At 46.0% G+C, this 19705-nt stretch overlaps 1 protein-coding gene across 5 annotated transcripts in view; it reads right to left on the bottom strand.

The window, feature by feature from the left end:
* The window catches only part of sash1a (SAM and SH3 domain containing 1a), a 278249-nt gene that overhangs the window by 22885 nt on the left and 235659 nt on the right, over nucleotides 1-19705 (bottom strand). For 2 of the 5 annotated variants that reach the window (XM_080452449.1, XM_080452451.1), the window contains exons 5-10: nucleotides 15750-15790; nucleotides 14686-14775; nucleotides 14436-14548; nucleotides 12180-12278; nucleotides 3865-4000; nucleotides 2585-3552 (exon numbers count right to left, since the gene is read on the bottom strand). In XM_080452449.1, the coding sequence (XP_080308575.1) occupies nucleotides 2585-3552; nucleotides 3865-4000; nucleotides 12180-12278; nucleotides 14436-14548; nucleotides 14686-14775; nucleotides 15750-15790 (1447 nt within the window). The remainder of the gene's footprint in view (nucleotides 1-2584; nucleotides 3553-3864; nucleotides 4001-12179; nucleotides 12279-14435; nucleotides 14549-14685; nucleotides 14776-15749; nucleotides 15791-19705) is intronic. The other 3 variants (XM_080452452.1, XM_080452453.1, XM_080452450.1) reach the window with 2 other exon arrangements.

Genomic DNA, 19705 nt, shown 5'->3' with positions numbered 1-19705 from the left:
ACCAAAGACAATATATTACATGGTCAAAAACGTGTGTTAATTTAACTCTGAGAGGCGTACCAATGGAACCACATGGACCTGAATGGGTCCACATGGTTCCATTTGAACGCTTCTCAGAGTCACAAATGGGTCAGGGTCCATTGGTGATTTTACAGTGTATTCAGTCAATGTTTAAACTAAGCAGTGAGTCATGTTTGGATCCCTGGAGAACATGGTGAAGGTAGTTAAATGAAGTCACTTGATGTGGCCGAGCGAAATATTTTCAATTATGTGTTTATGACTGAACATACGTTTAATATGCCAAGAGTCTATGTTTCCCTTTGTGGTTAATTATGAGCAATACGTAATTGGGTTTAGTACAGTCAGAGACACACACATCGTATAGGTCTGCGTGATTTCACAGAGCATGTGTAACGTTCTAAAGAAAAACATGGTTAAGAGTTCTGCGTTGTCATCCGTTTGTCATAGGTGTTTTCAGAGAGAGGGCATATTGTTGTTGTTGTTTGGAAAGCGAGGAAGATTAGTGAGATATATTACTTGTCTTGACTCACTTGGAGGTCAAGAACAAAGAAAAGAACAGCGTTAAGACAGCGGTAGAACTGCACGGTGGTGCGGTGGGTGGGGGAGGGGGGGGGTTTGGAGGTAGGGGGGGGGGGGTGTTAATGTTCTTATTGCAGGCTTTGACCTCTGGCAACCTTCCTACTAGGGGAATAATTATTTCCCACAAATAGAAAACATTTCAACACATTGCAGACGAGCACAAAAAGATCTGCCCCAAAGCACACTGTTTCACAACAGGACACTTTAAATAGCAGATCCACAAGTTCCACAAGAGCTTGACAATCTCCTATGTTCGCTATTTTTGAAAACAGGGGCTCAAGTGATTCATGTAATTTTTGCCCTCGGGTTCAAAAGCCCATCTGCAGCCCTAATCTACTCAACGGAGCTTCCAATCATCCCTGGTCCAAGTTCTTCCATGTTATAAGTGTTGGAACAGAATGTGTTATAATAGATGTCCACACAGCTGCTGCAGTCCACATCACAACTTCCCAGTAAACTGCAGTTTGGAGTAGACAGCCCACCAAAATCTAAACGGCTTCCAAGATGATGGTGATGTTCAATGAAATGACCATGCAGCCAGTCCTCCAAAGAAATGTGTAAGGAAAATTATATATATATATATACACACAATATATCACATTTTGCAACCACAGAGGCATGTTCCATAGAGAATAGAAAAGCAACAACGGAATGGAGGTGGATTCAAAAGATCGATGGGTGACAACGACGTCCAGTGATTTCACCAGCACAGGGTTGGATTCAGGTTTCCCTCAAAGCTGCAGAATAGCTCTCCTTTATCGCCACCAGTGGTGTAAAGTAACTAAGTACATTTACCCAAGTACTGTACTTCAGTAAAGATTTGAGGTATTTGTACTTTACTTGAGTATTTCCAATTTCCAATACTTTTACTTCTACTCCACTAGTTACTTTGCAGATATAAATTATTATATCATAATACATACATTAACCACTTTAGCCCTATTTTATACCTAGGCTAGTAATGCACTGTGGAAATACAACTTAACTAGGGGTGTGCCGATATATCGTCGCGCGATATATCGCGATACGTTTTCGTTTTTTTTCGTTTTTTTTCTTCTTACAATAATAATAATCAGGCATGCAAACAGCCCGAGGTGAAAAGGGTGACAACTTGTTTTTTTTCCGGGTCAGGTGTCACACTATTGCCCTATTTGGATTCAAAACGGGTATTGTAGCTGAAAAGCTACAAGTTCGCATATCTGAATAATGCAAAAACAGAATTTTTTGTTTGCATTTGCTTTTTTTCTCCCCCATATATTTTTCATAATAAAAAAAGTGCGTATCGTATCGTATCGAAATCGTATCGAAGTTGTGAGCCAAATATCGTATCGTATCGGCACACCCCTAAACTTAACGTTTGTAGTTCATTCAAAACCCCTAGGAGCCTACAGTATGTGTTTGTGGAGCACAGAGGACGAGAAGAGCCGAGACATGCTTGTACCACATCCCCTATTATTCCCGCAGGGAAGGGTGTGTGTGTATGTGTGTGTGCGGTACATGAGTGTGTTTGAAGGAGGTGACATTTCTAAAAGCCATTTATGAAAACTCTGCTGCGGCTTACTTAACTCCCAAAGTGGGACACTATATATTCCATCGCCATTTCATATCATCCTAAAATAAAAAAAATAAAAAAGGTTCAATGCCACGGGCACTCGTTTAAAGGTCATAAGAGAGGAGGACATTATGCTAAAGTCATTTAGTATGCTCGGCGAGAAAGAGGTTGGCTCTTGAAATGGACTGAAGATATTCTTTTAGTGCCTATGGTTGTTATCTCATTAGCGTGAAAAGACTCCTGTTTGCTTTTGTATTCCATCTACGTAGACGATGCTGAAATGGGGAAAGAGGTTGAGTTTGACCTTTCGTGTCCCTCTGAGGTAGGCCAACATGCACCGCCCCTTGCCTTACTTAGTTCCATGAGCTATTCTGCAACTCTGAAGTACCACCGAGCCCTCCTCCTGCTCACAACCCCAAGGGCTGAACTCACAGACTTCTGCTGGATGCGCAACAGCACGCGCTTGGTGCAGCGGTCCACGCTAGCCGCCCACTTCCTGTCTGCTTCTCGGTCTTCCTCCAACAGACAGCGGCGCTCAGTGCGGCTGAGGGTAACCGGGCGGACCAGCTGGGCCCAGTTGAGGTGGCCGTACAGACTCCGCTCCACCACATAGGTGATGTTCAGCTCGCTGACCGCGGTGCGACCGCGCAGCCTGCGGGAGGGGAACACCCAGCCCCCTCCCCCGCCCCCGAACATCTTCGATTTGGCCACGTCGCAGCGGGCGGGGGACGAGGGCGTGACGGACAGGGGCGAGGCGGGTACTTTGGCGTTGCGGTGTCGCTGGTACAGCAGGTGCTTGGTGGAGTACGCGTAGTTGGGGTCGGGTTTCCGGTGCGTCCAGCTGCCGTGGTGCCGGTTGGCGGACTGGTGTTTGGGGCTGCCCTGGGGGCCGTCGTCCAGGGAGACCAGGAGACGGGACTGGCCGTGGGGTTTGGGACGGGGTTTGGTTAGGCCGTAGAAGGCGTAGAGGCTCTCATTGTTACTTACCCCATGGGAGATGGAGCTCAGGGCCTTCCGCATCTCGCTGTCGGTCGTGGAGTGCGACAGCTTCGCCTCGTCGTCCAGTCCACAGTTCTCCAGCTCAGAGAAGGAGGAGCCGCTGCCGCCCACGACGGAGCTTCCAACAACCGGGGTCCTCTTGGGGGGCCGGATAAGGCCGTGGGTGCTGGAGGACTTACTGAAGGTCTTGACCAGCTTGTGTCCTGACCAGGTGTCCAGGCTGCTGGAGGAAGGGGAGGTGGTCAGACTGTCCGTGTCCCCGTCCACGGAGAGTTGGTCCTGGGTGAGGGAGGGCAACGAGGACAGCGAGGCGTCCTGTGTCAGAGAGGGCTTCTTCAGGACCCCTGTGTACAGAGCTGTGTTGTCCTCACAGGTGGGGGAGGCCTCCAGACTCAGAGAATCTACAGGAGGAAAACATATAATCTGTGACTCTTGATGGTAGAGCTACTGTATATGATATTAATAGAAATAAAAGTATATTGTGATGTTTTACCAAAATATTAGAGCATGATATAAATGTGTCAGCATACAAATATTGTGAATTATGTATTCACAATATTTCAAGAAATATTTTGTGTATGATTTGGGGGAAACCAAATTCTGCTATGTGAATATTATTAATATCCATGATTTTTTCATAGGAAAATACATTATGTTCAAACCAATTAAGAAAAATGAGCCACACTACTGTTAAATATGCATGTATTTCTTACCTTCAGAACCATGTTTCTTGCCTTCCTCCACCTTGATAAGTTTCTTCCTGACACGGCGGGTGGAGTTGACCAACTTGTGGAGCCGCTTGAATTTCACGGATTCCTCAGACTGTTCATCGTCTGATTGTTCTCGAGACTGGTGGAAGAGACAGGCAGAGAGGCTACATCAACTACTGAACCGACACAAAACAACTAACTTAAGATGCTGTAAGTGATGCATTTGGTTAATTATATTTAACAACTGTACATGTTGATCATGTCATCGTTTTTAGGCATCAATTTAACAAAAGAAAAAACACATTAACACATATCCTGTGAGCATGTGGAGACACCGGCGTTGGTGATGGATGTGTGTTATGATGACATGGATGGGAGCGTTGTTTAGGGTGGAGGAGAGTCATACTGTAAGTTAGTGTGGTGAGAACATGGCAGGTTTGGAGAAATAGCAGCATGTTGCATTGTGGGACATGTAGACATTTGCCATCAACACAGTTGAAATGCACAGATGAAAAGGAAGAACTATTATATAAGATGAATCAATGTTACAAGTGAGCAGTCGGTCGGTTCACTCAACAAAAGCACTGGGCGTTTGCGTTGCCTTATGCAGGCTGTGTATTCCAGAGGTAATGGACTCGTCGTTCTTATGTTCTCACATTCCTTCTACAGCCAACATGTTAAAAAACAAGTGTAGTGGAAAAGACAAGGAAGGATGAAGTAATGAAACAGCTTCATTAACTCAACAACACTCACATTTACTCTTCTCTCTTACAACATTTCAATATCGTCGATGTCAGGCAGAAATATAGTATCTCCATATTACATCTTAATGATTTAATTCATTTTTTAAGATTTTGGCCTGATAATGAAATGCCCAAAATAGGGAAACCAGGTTGAAAGTGGCTAAGTCTGTCTGTGGGTTTTTATAAATATTTAAATCTGTCTGTGGGTTTTATAAATATTTAACCCATGAAAAGGAAATGGGAAATCTGGTTAATCCTGGGTGGGAAAAACATTTTTCAACTTTACCCAGCTGATGGCTACTACTCAGATGGTTCTGATGAGCGCTCGAGGGGGGTGGGGGGCGGGGTGGGAGCATTTAGGGGTTAACGGTCTTGCTCATGGAGACCTTCAATCGGAAACACTCACGTCAAAGTAGATTTAACCATTTATTGCCACAAATGGAATACAGTTAAGCTTGGCGTTAAAGCTCCGCTCTTGGGAGAATATTCACTGAATTTTGGCGAAGCAGCCTGCTAAGCATATATTCAGGGAATGCTTAAGCAAATCCCCCATAGGGATACAATGTCAACAATAAGCAGTACATTGACATATTAGTTTGAATTAGCTGATATACATGATAATCACAGGTATTTGAGCCTATGCCAGACTCTAGTCAAAAGGTGGAGGCTGGGGTGGAGGAGGAGCTAGCAGAATGCATTGGTTCAGCAACCAAGAAAGACCTAGAGAATTCTAACCGTATTTAAAGGAACCTCTTTGCTAATGCGTGAGCTGTGATTTTGTGTTTTGGACATACAAGGTTTCCGCCCAACAGCAACGACATGCACAAGAGCACCACACAGCAACCCAGTATTTCACAGAAATATCACTCCGTTTTCCAAGTGTGTGTGCGTCTGCAAGCTATACGTATGGCTGGCCACCAAGAGACAATGATGACGATGAGTATGATGATGATGAACAGAGCCTTTGGCTCCAAGACGAAGGAGAGTCTGGCAAAGAAGGAACATGGGTCATTCTGCTGTTTCTATTTCTCCACTGGTTACCACGGCAACAACACTGGCTCTGGTCACACACTGCCAGCCGCATGGCCAAGGTTGATTTCACTGCTTACAAAGAGCCACGCTCGCACACACAAATACATTATGCAGGCAAGTGTGAGCACACGCGCACACTCTCACACGCAGGCACACACACACATTTATATTACTATACTTGTGGGGACATCGACATTTTAGGAAGGCGAATTTATGAATTTGGCATTTTTTTGTTTGTTTTGGACCCTAAGCAGAAAGCCGAAAATAGCAGATATATAAGCCACTATTTTCGGCGCACAACACAACTAACAGCACAATTAATTAATTAATTAATCAGGTATAACTCCAACCCCTAAACCTAGCCTCTAAATATAAAACAACCATTTCTCTTGTGGTCCTCCCAATGTCGATTTATCAAATTATACTATATACTTGTGGGGACACTTGGCCCCACACACCCCCACACACACACGCACGCGCAACCATTCAAAACCCTGTCAAGCTAGGTCTTCAGTGTGAAGCATTCATGCTCCATGTCTGACAGAAATGCAGCCAATGTGTATTGCAGCCCTACAGGGTTTGATCAGCAAAAACTAAACAAAACAAAACAAAGCGGGAGGGGGGGTCATTTTCTTACCCACTCAGGCCTGTGTGAGCTTGTAGATCTGCTATTTTTGTTATTTTCTGCCAAAATAGGTACGCCATGGGTTAATGAGGTTAACATCAATATTTTATTAAATTGCTAATATGTGATGTTATCAAACATAAATATCAAACATGTAAGAAGAAGTCTATATTTCCCCAAAGGAAATGCATGTTTTTAATTCAGTCTGAAGCAAGGATAAAGCATATTATTTCCACCAGCAATAACAATGAAGGACCAGAATATCAAAAGCAGTTGCATGGATTTCCCCCCCATCCCCCCAGCAAATTAAACCCTGCAGCTCTAGCCAAAGATCCTTAACATAGGAAGATAAGCCATCCCACGCTTTGCCACTAGGTACAAAAATGGTACACAAAATGGTCTAAGTGGGCGTGGTTGCCTCTCCCCACCACCATGCCCTCATTAGCCCAACCCCATCCACTTCTCCATTGGAATAAAGAGACTCACGACCTACTTCTGGTCTCCTAGAGCAGTGGTTCTAAAAGTGGGGTGCAGGGACCGTCAGGGTTCCTTGAGGGTGTTCCAAAAGGACCCTTAGAGGTCTGTAACTCTGAGAGTGAACAAATGGAACCAAATGGACCCGAAAGGGTCCATTTGGTTCCATTTGTACACTATCAGAGATATGGGAGTCCTTCAAATTAAAATGTTTGAGAACCACTGTCATAGAGGGACAGGCACCTACTGTAGGTCACACAGATACAGGCAGTAAAGTGAGATGGCCAGTCAGCTTGATTTCCTATTGTCTGTCTTTGCCCAGGCTTAATCTCTCAAGAACAGATTCAGAGCTGCGCTACTGAATCTGTCGGGAGCCCCGTTCAGAACGCGTGCGCGTTAGCTTACAAGTGGGCGTGCCTTCAGATCAGGAAGCAGGCCGCGCTTTACCCAATCAAATGTAGTGGGCGTTACATCTGTGCGTTCGCTTCCCACCGGAAACAAACCGAAACTCATTTAACAATAGCTCTTTCCATGTTCTTTGGGAGAAATGGTGTTAGTGTTCCGTGGAGAAATATTGTTAGTGGGAATGAAAACATAGGCGCACCACCGGAAGTGGAGGGCTGAAGGCATGTCCAAACCCCGGTTTCCAGTCAACATAGGTCTAGTTAATCACCCCCCCAGAGTCAAATGCAAAAGTGAAAAACGCTAGGGGCGCTGTTTTTCCTTTTTATTTGACGATGGGTTCCCAGATTGGCCCAGGCTTAACAAGGCCGGGAGCTGCTTTTCTCACTGCTGTTAGGGGTTAGACCACAGACCTGGATCACATGCTGCTGACAACATAGAAGGCCTGAGGTTAACAACGGCTGGTTGGCTGGTTGGAGCAAATGCATCCAGACACCGCACAAGATCCCCCAGAGGGCACTGCGGCACCTATATGTGATGTTGTGACCTCTTGTAGCAACAGGGGCGTGTATGTGCAAGCTGTAAAAACCTCTTATAGCGCTGGCACATATGAGCTCTGTGGCCCCCGCGCCACCAGGGAAAACTACACATAAATCACAGTGGCATCCTTTAAGTCCCCCACCACCCCAATTCCTTCTCACTGCTACCGCCAGGCGGTGCGTGCTCAACGCTCGATTCCTCTGTCATCGGGGGGAGCAGTGGACCGGCACTGGGTGTATACCCTCTCATTTGGTCTCCGACAGGCCCTCTCGGGCTTTATGAAACCACAGAACGAAAAACTCTGAAAAACCCCTAACTTCTCAGTCCCTCCGCCCCAATTCCTCCTGAGAAACCCCTCCACCCCGAAACCACCACAAGTCTGGCTCCGGTCGGCGATGCTGGCTGCTTCTACGTTTCGTTCGCCCGCCGGACAGACAGTGGAGCGTAAGACGGGTGCAGGAAAAATGTACAGTAATAACTGGGTCTGCGTCTGGGAGGATTGCAAGAAGGAGACAAGGAAGAGAGACAGACTATGGGGATCAGCCAGCCCACAAAAAGGTTGGACAGGAGGGAGTCTGGTGGTCCCTGTGTGTCTCAACAACGGCTATTATTGCGAACACACAGTGGAGCTAAGGAGCAAAGAGTGTCTCTTGTGAAATCAAGAGTGTCTGACACGTGGAATGACTTTGAGCAGGAAAAGGCTATTACAAGTCTTTTAAACATACGTGTAAAACCAAATCCTTAATGCGGTGAAACTGCTGAGTAAAGGAGTGGGAGGAGAAGAAAGAGGATGAGTGTGAAATGGAAAGGTGAAGAAAGGTGAAGACAAACAGTACGTAGATCCTAACATATAGCCCTGAGGGACGCCGTCCATGTAAATGAGAGAGAAAAGAGAGAAAGAGTGAGACAGGCAGAATCGTACAGAAGAATGATACAACACAACTGCTCCTGTGCCACAAATACAGACAGAGAATCCTGGAGAACCAAAAACATTCAGAGCATTAAAAAGCCCAGTTTCTCCCTCTACTCACCGCCTCAGGCTTTCAGGACTGCAAAAATGACTATTCCCCCGTGTCAACAATGCCACACGTTAGCGAGAGTGGTTTTCGCTGTATCCATAGTGCCATATCCAGTGGCACAAGCTCGTGCATGCGCGATTCAAAACAATATCAATACCCGCGGCGCACACGCATCAGCCAGATTTGGATGCACTCTACACACGGCCACCAGTTAGCAGAACGCTAGTTCTAAAGGAATGAGGGACTGTTTGGAAGTGCCGTGCCGACGGGGCTCGAAGAGAAAAGGCGTGTTGTGCGCAGAGAACAATCCCAGCGTTTGAGCCCCGCTGACCCTGCCTTGGCCCCCCCATCCCTAATGGTCGGCCCTGGAATGTAGGGGCTCTGATCGCCGGGGGAAGACAGACTGGAGAGAGAGAGACAGACAGACAGGGGAAACAGAGACAGAGGGACCAAACGGGGACTGAATGAATTCAAAGAGAGTGCAGCCACACAGACCAACCGGACGCACACACACTGGACTGTATATCACAAGCATGTATGGCACAAGTGTGCACATTCAAACATGCGTGCACGTTAGCATCGCCCCACACGACCGTTAACCATTTTAAAGTTGGCGGTGACCCAATTCCATTTATTAGATTTAGGGGGCATTACATGACACACGCCCCCGAGGGCCCGGACGGGGGCAGTCGTACTTCCTGAAGAAGTGGGTCCGTTTTGGAACTCAGGACTGGGGTATTTACAGAAGACCACCCCCCCCCCCCCGCTCCAAACGAATCATTTGGGGCCTTAGGGGGGGGAATGAGAGGTCTTTGTCCAACCCGTTTCCTCTCTGCCTCCACAGTCCATGTGTGTGTGCTCACATTCCCGAAGACAGGCCGTTTGTTCCTCAGAACAATACACCTCCAGTCATCCTCCTCTATCCTCCTCTCTCTGACACCCGTATCTACTGTATCAATCACTCAGCTATAAAGACAGGAAACAGACCTCTAGTGGCACAGGGGGGGGGCAAGGGTCAACGGAGCTTATTAGCAAACTAGCAATCTGTGCATAACACCGCATCAAGTAGCCCCTGCTAGACACCAGACAACGCTCAAGGTTGAGGTTGCGCAGGGCAGAAGGCAGACGTCCTCTATTATTATATGGAAGGACATAATCAATTATACCCTGGAGAAGAGTTTAACAAGGCACTTTGATTGTCTTCAAAAAAAGATTTGGCATGGAGATGAGTTGCCAGGTTGGCTAGATGGAAATGAAAAAAAAAAAAATAATAATAATAATAATACTACATCTTTGCATTCGTGAAAGTCACAATCTGTAAGCAAATCTGCAAGCAAGCCAGATTATTTTAGACTGTAGTGTCAAACGCACATTTAGATGCGTACAATTGCCGCAAGTGGCAAATGCCAGGGGCTGTTTTTAGAGTATCTCAAGGCGGCAAGCTGTTCAGGTGAAACGGTGTGTTAAGCTGAGTATTAGTGGCGCATTTCCCCACACACACACACACACACACACACACACACACACACACACACACACACACACACACACACACACACACACACACACACACACACACACACACACACACACACACACACACACACACACACACACACACACACACACACACACACACACACACACACACACACACACACCTTTAGGGAGTAGCTGTTATTTCTGTGTTGGTACAAACCGAATGCAGGTATATCTATGCAAGTACAAAACAATGTGTGTGAGGGCACTTGACTGTACTGCATGCTACTTCCCATAGTAAAGATCTGAATGTGTACGGTACAATAAATAACAATGGTCCAGCACCAGAGTATCTGACCTACATCTAATAAACACACACAGATTCATTGTCTTGAGTAAAAATAAAGAAAAACATTTGAAATAAAACACTGTGGTCCTACAGCAGCAGGCTGTTCCAAGGTTCAACTCTGAGACTCCAGGCCCTGTGAAGTCTTCTCAATAAGCTCATTCACTTCACAAGGGAGCTGGAGAGGTACCGAGGTCTCCTCTCCAGTTGACGCAGCTGTGGAGGACAATGCCCCAGTACTGAGTAGAGGACACTGATTCACCACCAGGCAGCCAAGGCAGAGGATCACGGTGGGGATAGAACATTTTGCTGACGGTCCACTTGGCAGACCACACAGGTTACAATTACAGCTGATTGGCTAGAGTAGGGCTTAAGCTAAAATACCCCCAAATACCCCTCGTCATAACCGGCAATTATGAGCCACGCCAGGACAGAGTTTTCCTCTAGACGCCAACGATGGGATACAAGGTTTTACAATACACGTGCCTTCATTGTGAATGGCAATCTGAGAATCTATAGCCCTGTGTCCACTGGCGTAGCGTGGACTCTAATGTTGACCGGGCAGGATCTGTATTCCCCCCCCTGCATTACGGAACACATACGCGCTTGAACACGCGCAATTTTTTAAAAGTAATTAATTGAACGACCATAAAGCAACATTAACAACACACTCTACCATCCTTCAGTGGTGGAAAACGTACTCAAATGCTTTACTTAAGTAAAATGTATCAATACTGCAATGTAGAAATAGCCTACTCTACCCCAGGCTCCATTCTCTTTTGGACTCCTTCTTAGGACATGATCTGACAGTAGCCTATGCCTCCTACAGACTACGGTACTTAACAGGTTACACTTGGACCATTGTTATGCAGGAGACGGCAACTTTAGCTTTGTAAAAGGTGCAAATGGGGCAGCCAATGTATCACTGCGGTAACATATCTATTGTTGTCGGAGCAGAATTCTTTTTTTCTGGGGAATCTTGCCCTGCAGTTTGAGCAGCTAGACAGGGCAGGCCGGGTCTTTACTGACCGGGCCATGGCCTCAGTGGCCTCCATGACGCTACGCCTCTGCCTGTGTCAGAGCTATAGATTCTGTGACTCTGAGAGTCTGTGTGACTCTGAGCTGAGCTCTGAGAACAAAGTGGTGGACAGAAAGTACGCAATACTTGGGAGGAAAATCCCATAGCTTGTGAGATGAAAGAACAGCGGAACAGAAAGGAAGTGAAGGGAAAGAAGAAAGGGAGAGAGGGGGCAGTAAGGCAGGAGGGTAAGAGAGAAGAAAGGGAGAGGGTGCAGGAAGGCAGGAGGGGAAAATAGGAAAGGAAACAAACGTTGTGTGGAGGTGGTTTGTGCTGCTGCCTAGAGTTCAACATTTGCAACCCTGTTTACATGTGGGGGTGGATTTCAAGTCTGGACGTCAAGTTAAACCCAGGGATTAAGAATGACACGCAATTCACCCTTTTGCACCTTCAAATGCATGACACACACACACACACACACAAACACACACATACACACACACACAGCTCGCATGAAAATGGCCGCTCCATTTCAGGATCTTCTTTGGGGGCGGAATGTGATTGAGGTCACTGAAAGGTGAGAGGTATTGAGGTGGGGAGGGATTGAGGTGTGGGGGGGTTGGGGGGGTAGGGTACTTACATTGCAGTTTGAGGACTGGTTTAGATTGGGTGAGGATCCGTCAGTCCACTCTGCAGTGTCTGTACTGCTGGACTGTCTGCTGCTTTCATACTCCTTCAGCTATATGGAGAAGAAGAGTTTAGAGAGACAAAGGGGAGAACAGGGCGGACTTTGCCCGCTAGCGCCCAGCATGGTAGATCTCTCCACACACACACACGCACGCACGCCAGACAAACAACAGACAAACACCAACGGGACTGACACAGGAAAATAGGTGCATTCAAAACGCGTGTCCACTTGCATACAGGCACATTTGCATGTCACACACACTAGTGATGGGTCGTTCATGATCGATTCGTTCAAAAGAACGAGTTCATTGCCGTGAACGTGAACGAACTCGTTCACTTCCTGAAACTGTTACGTTCACGCTATCGTTCATGCCCCCCATCCCCTCCCCCCGTACACAGGACGGGCTGTACGTGCGACGTAATAATAACGCTCCCGCGATAGTGTTTTTCACTAGAAAATAGCACTACTGAACTTCAACGAATCATTTGAACGAATCATTGCCATGAACGTTAACGAAATCGTTTGTTCATTAAAATGAACATTTTTTCCCAGGTAACACACACACACACACACACACACCAGTGTTGACAAACATCCAATACAATGTATTGGTCAGACACACCACAGACGGTCAGTCACACAACGACGAGTCAACACAACAACACAACTGTCCACAGAGGCTAATCATTGATTCTAGAGGGGATTGATTGTCAATCGTCAGCGGAGGGAAGAAAACCCGAGTTCAGATCATCAACCAATAGCAGGCCAGAGATTCTGGTGAAGAAGAGGAGTGTGGGGAAGGAAGAATCAATGTATGCCTTGTGGAGAGACAGATCTAGGCTTCTTGTCATGCTATCCTTACACGAGCACTTCATCCATTTTCAACCTCATCTTTATATAATTGGTCCTCACTCATTATTAGATGGCTCCATTTCTGTCTACTCACTCTGTGTCTCAGAGGAGGGCTGAGGACCTGCTTACAGAGACATCATCGCTAGGCAGACTTTCTTTTAAAAATGCGTTGATGCAAAAAAATGCTATTTCAGTGTGCCATCTTACCAGTAAGAGAAAAGCTGTTGTTTCCCGTGTTGCCAGATTCTGTGAGAGAAACAAGCAACCGGGTCTAGGAAAACAAGCCCAAAAGAAGCGACTATGGGCCACATGAGCACTTTAAACATATGCATCAGCTATTTGAAAATAGCCGATCTACAAGCTCACGACGCGTTGTGAGCTTGTAGATCTGCTATTTTCAAATAAAATCTTGGGGGGAAATTATAATAAGCAGATCTGGCAACCCTGGTTGTTTCGCTTGTTAGCTTGGAATTCCCATTGATGACGTCACTGGTCGGCAGGTGTCTGAACTGTCCCTAGCCCACCTTTGAGACACACAGGGAGTGGACGGTAATTGCGCCATTTCATAATGAGCATTAGTGAGGACCAATTACATAAAGATAAGGCTGGAAATGGCCGGAGTCCTCCTTTAAGCATGGCATTATCCAGGAGGTGACAGACAGACCGAAGGAAGGAAGGAAAGAAGGAGGGAAGTAAAAGGAAGGAAGGTAGAAAGGAAGAGACACCAACGAGGAGGGTGGTGATTGAGATTTGTGCAAAATCACCACCGCGTACACCTGAGACATGACATCCACAAAACGCATTAAAATGCACCAGAGCACCCCAGTCCAACAGGTGGCGCTGTCTTGTGTCCACCAACCGCAGAGGTGTGGACTGAATGACACATTCCCACACACACACACATACACCAACATCAAGAACCCCCCCCCAAACTTCCCAGACTCCTAAACCCCTGGCCCTCTGTAGAGCACCCCTGTGTGTGTGTGTGTGTGTGTGTGTGTGTGTGTGTGTGTGTGTGTGTGTGTGTGTGTGTGTGTGTAGGTAGAGAAGGCAATGCAGCGCTACAGAGCAGGGCCTCATAAAGGGTTAGTACCAGTGAGTCGTTTTAGTAAGCCAGTAAGCTATATGATGGAAATAGGTAGCAGAGATGGAGGGAGGGGGGAAGGGGGGGGTCCTAACCCAGGATGCAGTGAGGGGGATCTGGAGGTTGAAGGGAGGCTGAGACTGGGGGTGGGGGTTGGGATGGGACAGGGGACGGGGGAGGGGGGTCCTGGGGGCGGGGGGTTCTAGTGGTGGTGGGGGGGAGGTTTACGGGACACGAGGCAGAGATGTGGTGGTCCGAGCGCGGTCCCCTACCCGAGCGAGGGCTTCTTCCACTGTGATCATCTTCTCCTTGACCATCATCATCAGCTGGATGCGCTCCTCGTCGCTCATGGTGATCTCGCTGGCCAGGTAGCCGATGTCCTCTCCTGAAACGGCGGAGGGGGAGAACCAAAAGGGTCAGCATTAAGAATGCGAAAACCAAAGGGTCAGCATTAAGAATGCGGTCATGTGTGTGTGAGGCCAGGTCAAAAATGATCACGTCGACCTCTTTTCACAACCTTACCTTTGGATGTCTGCCGCGCGGCGGGTTTGTGCTGCGACTTGCGGAAGTTCTGCCAAAAGGATTTGTTCTTCTTCTTATTGTCCCATTTACCTGAAGAGACAGAGAGGTGAAGTCAAGTCACAAAAGAGAACTACACATCCACACGCAACACAAAAGAGAACCACACACACCCCCCACAGTTCTGTGTCCTTCTCTCTGTTATTGCATGACGACGGCCAGAAGGAAAGAGATCACGTGATCTGAGAGAATGACTGGCTGTCTGATTAAATGGGACAGCCTATTCATCTACTCTTTCAAGGCCATTATAACTAACATCAAAAACTGTGCGTACTTCCTCTCTCAAGGTAATAAAGCATGACCCCTCTGTGCCCTGCACAGATGTGCCTTCTCTCCGTCTTTATCCTTGTCCAAACAGACTGGGTACAAGCTCATTATCTGCCTTGCCCCACACACACACGCGCACACGCACGCGCACACACACACGCACATGCACACGCACACGCACACACAGAACAAACATAAGGACGAACGAACACACAGACAGTCCAGACAAGGGTCCAGACATGCAGACCGGGACCAAACAGTCCCACACTCTTTTCTGAGTAAAGTAATTGTGATATTCTTCACCAGGAACAACTGTTCCCATATGTATGTGATGTATAAATATTAACAATGTGTGAAAGCTGTTTTGAATGTACTGTATGTTATGTATGTATGAATAAAGAGAGTAATGCATGGACACACTTGCTGTGGACCAAGTGCACGTGTTTGGTTTAATAGTGAAACCATGCATCAGTCTGGTATGGGATCTGCCCGGCCCAACCTTGAACACCAGAATGAATAATGTCTCTGGTGAATTGGAAAGTCCTCTCCATTCACTGGTGCTTTCTCTTAATCGCTTTAACCTCACTAGTTCTCTGCTGTTCTGTTCACAAGGAAATCATGTTCAACCTCCAATCCCTTCTATATGTCTACACTTGTTTTTGCATCATTGGCTGATTGGTGATAAATGTGAACCACCAAAAATAAGCCTGCAAAAAAAAACGCATGGCTTCTCGACTCACCTCCAGAGCCGTCTTCAGAGCTGGACTTTTGAAGCGACATCCTGGAAACACAATAGAGAGAAGCAAAAGAGAGAGAATGAATATCGGACACAAACACAAACTTCCCTTTCACATCACACATCATTATCATCTTTCATGTTTCTGTCACTCTTCCAAACAGCCTCCCACTCTGTTTAAGTTAGAACATATGTATGGGGTTGAAGCTGTGGTTTATTTATTTAATGTATTGTATATCTGAGGGGCTTTAAGCCAAGGAGGCTGCAGTTCTGACTGTTCACCACTGGGGGTCAGTGGTGGTGCTTCAGAGTGAGAGGAACAAGCTGGAGAGGAGAGGAGAGGAGGGTAAGCAGTGGTGGAAAAAGTACTCAAATTCTTTACTTAAGTAAAAGTATCAATACTGCAAAGTAGAAATACTCCATTACAAGTAAAAGTCCAGAATTCAAAATGTAGCTGAGTAAAAGTACAAAAGTATTGGCATCAAAATGTACTTAAAGTACCAAAAGTAAAAGTACTAAAATGTTTGAAAATAGCTATTTTCAAACAGCCTATGTATAAAAATGGGGCTAAAGTGGTTAATGTATGTTTCATAATATCCTAATTTATATCTGAAAAGTAACTAGTAACTCAAGTTGTCAAATAATTGTAGTGGAGTAAAATTACTATATTTGCCTCTGAGATGTAGCGGAGTAGAAGTAAAAGTATTGGAAATTGGAAATACTCAAGTAAAGTTCAAATACCTAAAAAAATTACTTAAGTACAGTACTTAAGTAAATGTACTTAGTTACTTTACACCACTGGAGGAGGGTAAGGGAATGGGAGAGGAGAGGAGAGGAGAGGAGAGGAGAGGAGAGGAGAGGAGAGGAGAGGAGAGGAGAGGAGAGGAGAGGGGGGAGGGTAAGGGAATGGGGGAGGAGAAGAGAGGAGGATCTCAACCTTAATAAAATCAACAAATTAACGTAATGATTAAAAAAACAATATTAAAGAGTCATTAGGAGGTGGGTCATCGACCAGATGAGGGAACGAGTGGACAACCAAGTGAAAGCGAAAGGAGAAAGTATGCAACCGAAGGGAAAGAAGAGGAGGAGAAGAGCAGATGGAGAGAGAGAGAGAGGAAAGAAGAAGCAGAATAAACCACAGGGCAGACTCAGCCTGTTTGTGTTTCCACTTCCCTCCACAGGATAGTCACGAGGAGAGAGAGAGAGAGGGAGAGAGTGAGAGAGAAAGGGAGGTAGAGAAAGAGAGAGAGAGAGGGAGAAGGGGAGATAGAGAGAGAGAGACGGACGGAGAGATTGAGAGAGAAAGGGAGGTAGAGAAAGAGAGAGAGAGAGGGAGAAGGGGAGATGGAGAGGGCAAATGCTCAAGAGCGAGCCAAAGAGAATGGAAAATAACTGGGTTAAAAAGTATTCTGTACATGTGCGCGAGTCATCTTCTTCTCACCCATCCTAAATAAACAGCACAGTGAACTGGGGAGGAGGAGGGGGAAAAACCCAACAAAAAACAACTAGGATAGGAAGCTTCCTTTAAACACGAGGAGAACACTCCCAGCCTCTGAGCCTTTTAAAGAAAGCTCACGGATGAGCAGCCTCGCCCTGTGTGCTCCCTAGAACAAAAAAACGTTGCCGTCTCGCAGAAACCTTGTATCTCCAGATTGACACTTTTTAAACTTTTTTTTTCGTGGTTTTATGAATCAATTAACTACTTCGTCATCCTATAGTGCAGTGGTTCTCAAAGTGGATTCCAGGGACTCTCTAGGTTCCTTTAGGGGGGGTCTAAATTGACCCTTACAAGTCTGTAACTCTGACAGTGTACAAATGGAACCAAATGGACCCGTTTCATTTGTACACTGTCAGAGTTAAGGGGAGACCTTGACATTTTAAAGTTTTGAGAACCACTGCTATAGTGTCACACTTGTGAGCTTGTAGATCTGCCATTTATTTTTTTAGATTTTCTTTTAAGTAAAAGTGAAAGTAAATAAGTGTGTCTGTGGGTTTCATAAATATTGAACCAATGAAGAACAAGAGCTTGTGGCTAAATAATAACTACATTGGATCCATTGGAACACAGATTATTTCCCCCCCCCATTTCCTGAAAAGTGATAGTTTAGCTTTTTGCACATACAAGGTTTCTAACCGACAGCGACGAAAAACATCCTTTAGTCACACACGTTACCCTGTGGTTAGCTCTCCCCTGTGCTGGGGGGGCGGCAGGGGGGTACCACCACATCAATGCCTCTCTCGCTCTGTTAACCCATTAAGACAAATACTTGTAGATACTTGTAGATCTGCTATGTTTGAAAAATCGTGAAAATTCGTGGCGAAATCTTGGATTATATATTTTTTAAAGCGAACATTTGTAAAATATTTAGTTCCAGGTCCCCCCAGAAGCAAAGATTTGAGTTACAAATGTCTGCAAAAAAAATCAAATATTTGCACAACTTTTCTTGATTTTTCAGAAATAGCAGATCTACAAGCTCATAGCCGGCACTCGGTGCCGTGCTATGAGCTTGTAGATCTGCTATTTTTGAATAGCCAAAGAAATCTAAAAATGACACACAGATGCGTTCCCGGTCTTAAAGAGTTAAAAAAAAGGAGCCTAGAGGGGTTCTGATGATGTGCTCAGGTTTTAAGTGGCCGGTAAAAAGTTTCACAAGGAGAAAAAAGAGGAATTGAGAGACTTGAGCCACTGTATGTTTGAAACTGAAACGGCTATGTGAGCCGAGCAAAAGAGGTGGATCTGTGACACTGGATAATGCCCTACAGGTGTGTGAGAGGGTGTGTGTGTGTGTGTGTGTGTGTGTGTGTGTGTGTGTGTGTGTGTGTGTGTGTGTGTGTGTGTGTGTGTGTGTGTGTGTGTGTGTGTGTGTGTGTGTGTGTGTGTGTGTGTGTGTGTGTGTGTGTGTGTGTGTGTGTGCACGCTCGCTAAGAGATAGTTGGGGGGCGGCTGTAGTGACTGCCAGCTGCACAATGTCAGCCCTTCCCTTGCCCTCCTACCCCTCAAAAGAATTGGGATAAAGCACATAAATCACAGAGAGAGGTGATTGTGTGAAATATGAAATTGACCCTTAGGGTCTTATTAAGTCAATCTTCATTTTGCACGCACACGCACGCACACACACACACACGGTCGCTTCCTCTCACACAAACACAAAGATAAATGGGTGTACTGGGTACAACACTGTCACTGTAATGTCCATTCTTTCCTTACACTCGGGCATAAACTTGAATGACAGCCCACTCTCTCTCCATTAGGTGTGTGACTGGATCAAACCAAGCTAATCAGGTTGCAACACTCTCGTGTGTGTGTGTGTGTGTGTGTGTGTGTGTGTGTGTGTGTGTGTGTGTGTGTGTGTGTGTGTGTGTGTGTGTGTGTGTGTGTGTGTGTGTGTGTGTGTGTGTGTGTGTGTGTCTCAAATACAGTATGTTTACGCTCTCTCTAGGCAGTATGGGAAACCTTCGCACCAACTTAAAGCCTGGCTACCATGGTAACATAATGAGATGCTAATTGAATGGAGGCCTGTATGGTTGAGCCCTCTGCTCCCCCCTCACCCCCACAGCCAGGCTAGGGCCGAAGCTAATGCTAATGGGACTCACTCAATAGAAGCTCCTTTCTGCTCCGCTCTCTATAAATTAACCTCCCGTGCAACACACACATGCACAGTGTCACACATGTACACACACACACATATAAACCTTAAAAAGAACCTCTCCGGAGCACTGTGCCGATCTGGGCATTGTGTGGCTAGTCAACTTAATTGGTTTAGCCTGAAATCTTTGGCATGCCTTTCTAGTTCTGTTACAACTCCTTTACGTTGAGTTATAGACTGTGAACTCCAACTGGTTTAAATGCTTTGGCAGAAGCATTTAACTTCCGTTGTGTACATATTTCATTGCAGCCTAAACTTGTAAGAAGGTTAAGCAAAAGGCAAAAAATAACTTGCACTCTGCAAGCGAGTAAAA

This window comes from Gymnoscopelus braueri, assembly GCF_963280865.1.
Source record: "Gymnoscopelus braueri genome assembly, chromosome: 16".
NCBI classification, from domain to species: Eukaryota; Metazoa; Chordata; class Actinopteri; order Myctophiformes; family Myctophidae; genus Gymnoscopelus; species Gymnoscopelus braueri.
The sequence above is the reverse complement of the archived record's forward strand: the minus strand, read 5'-3'. Positions and strand labels throughout refer to the sequence as shown.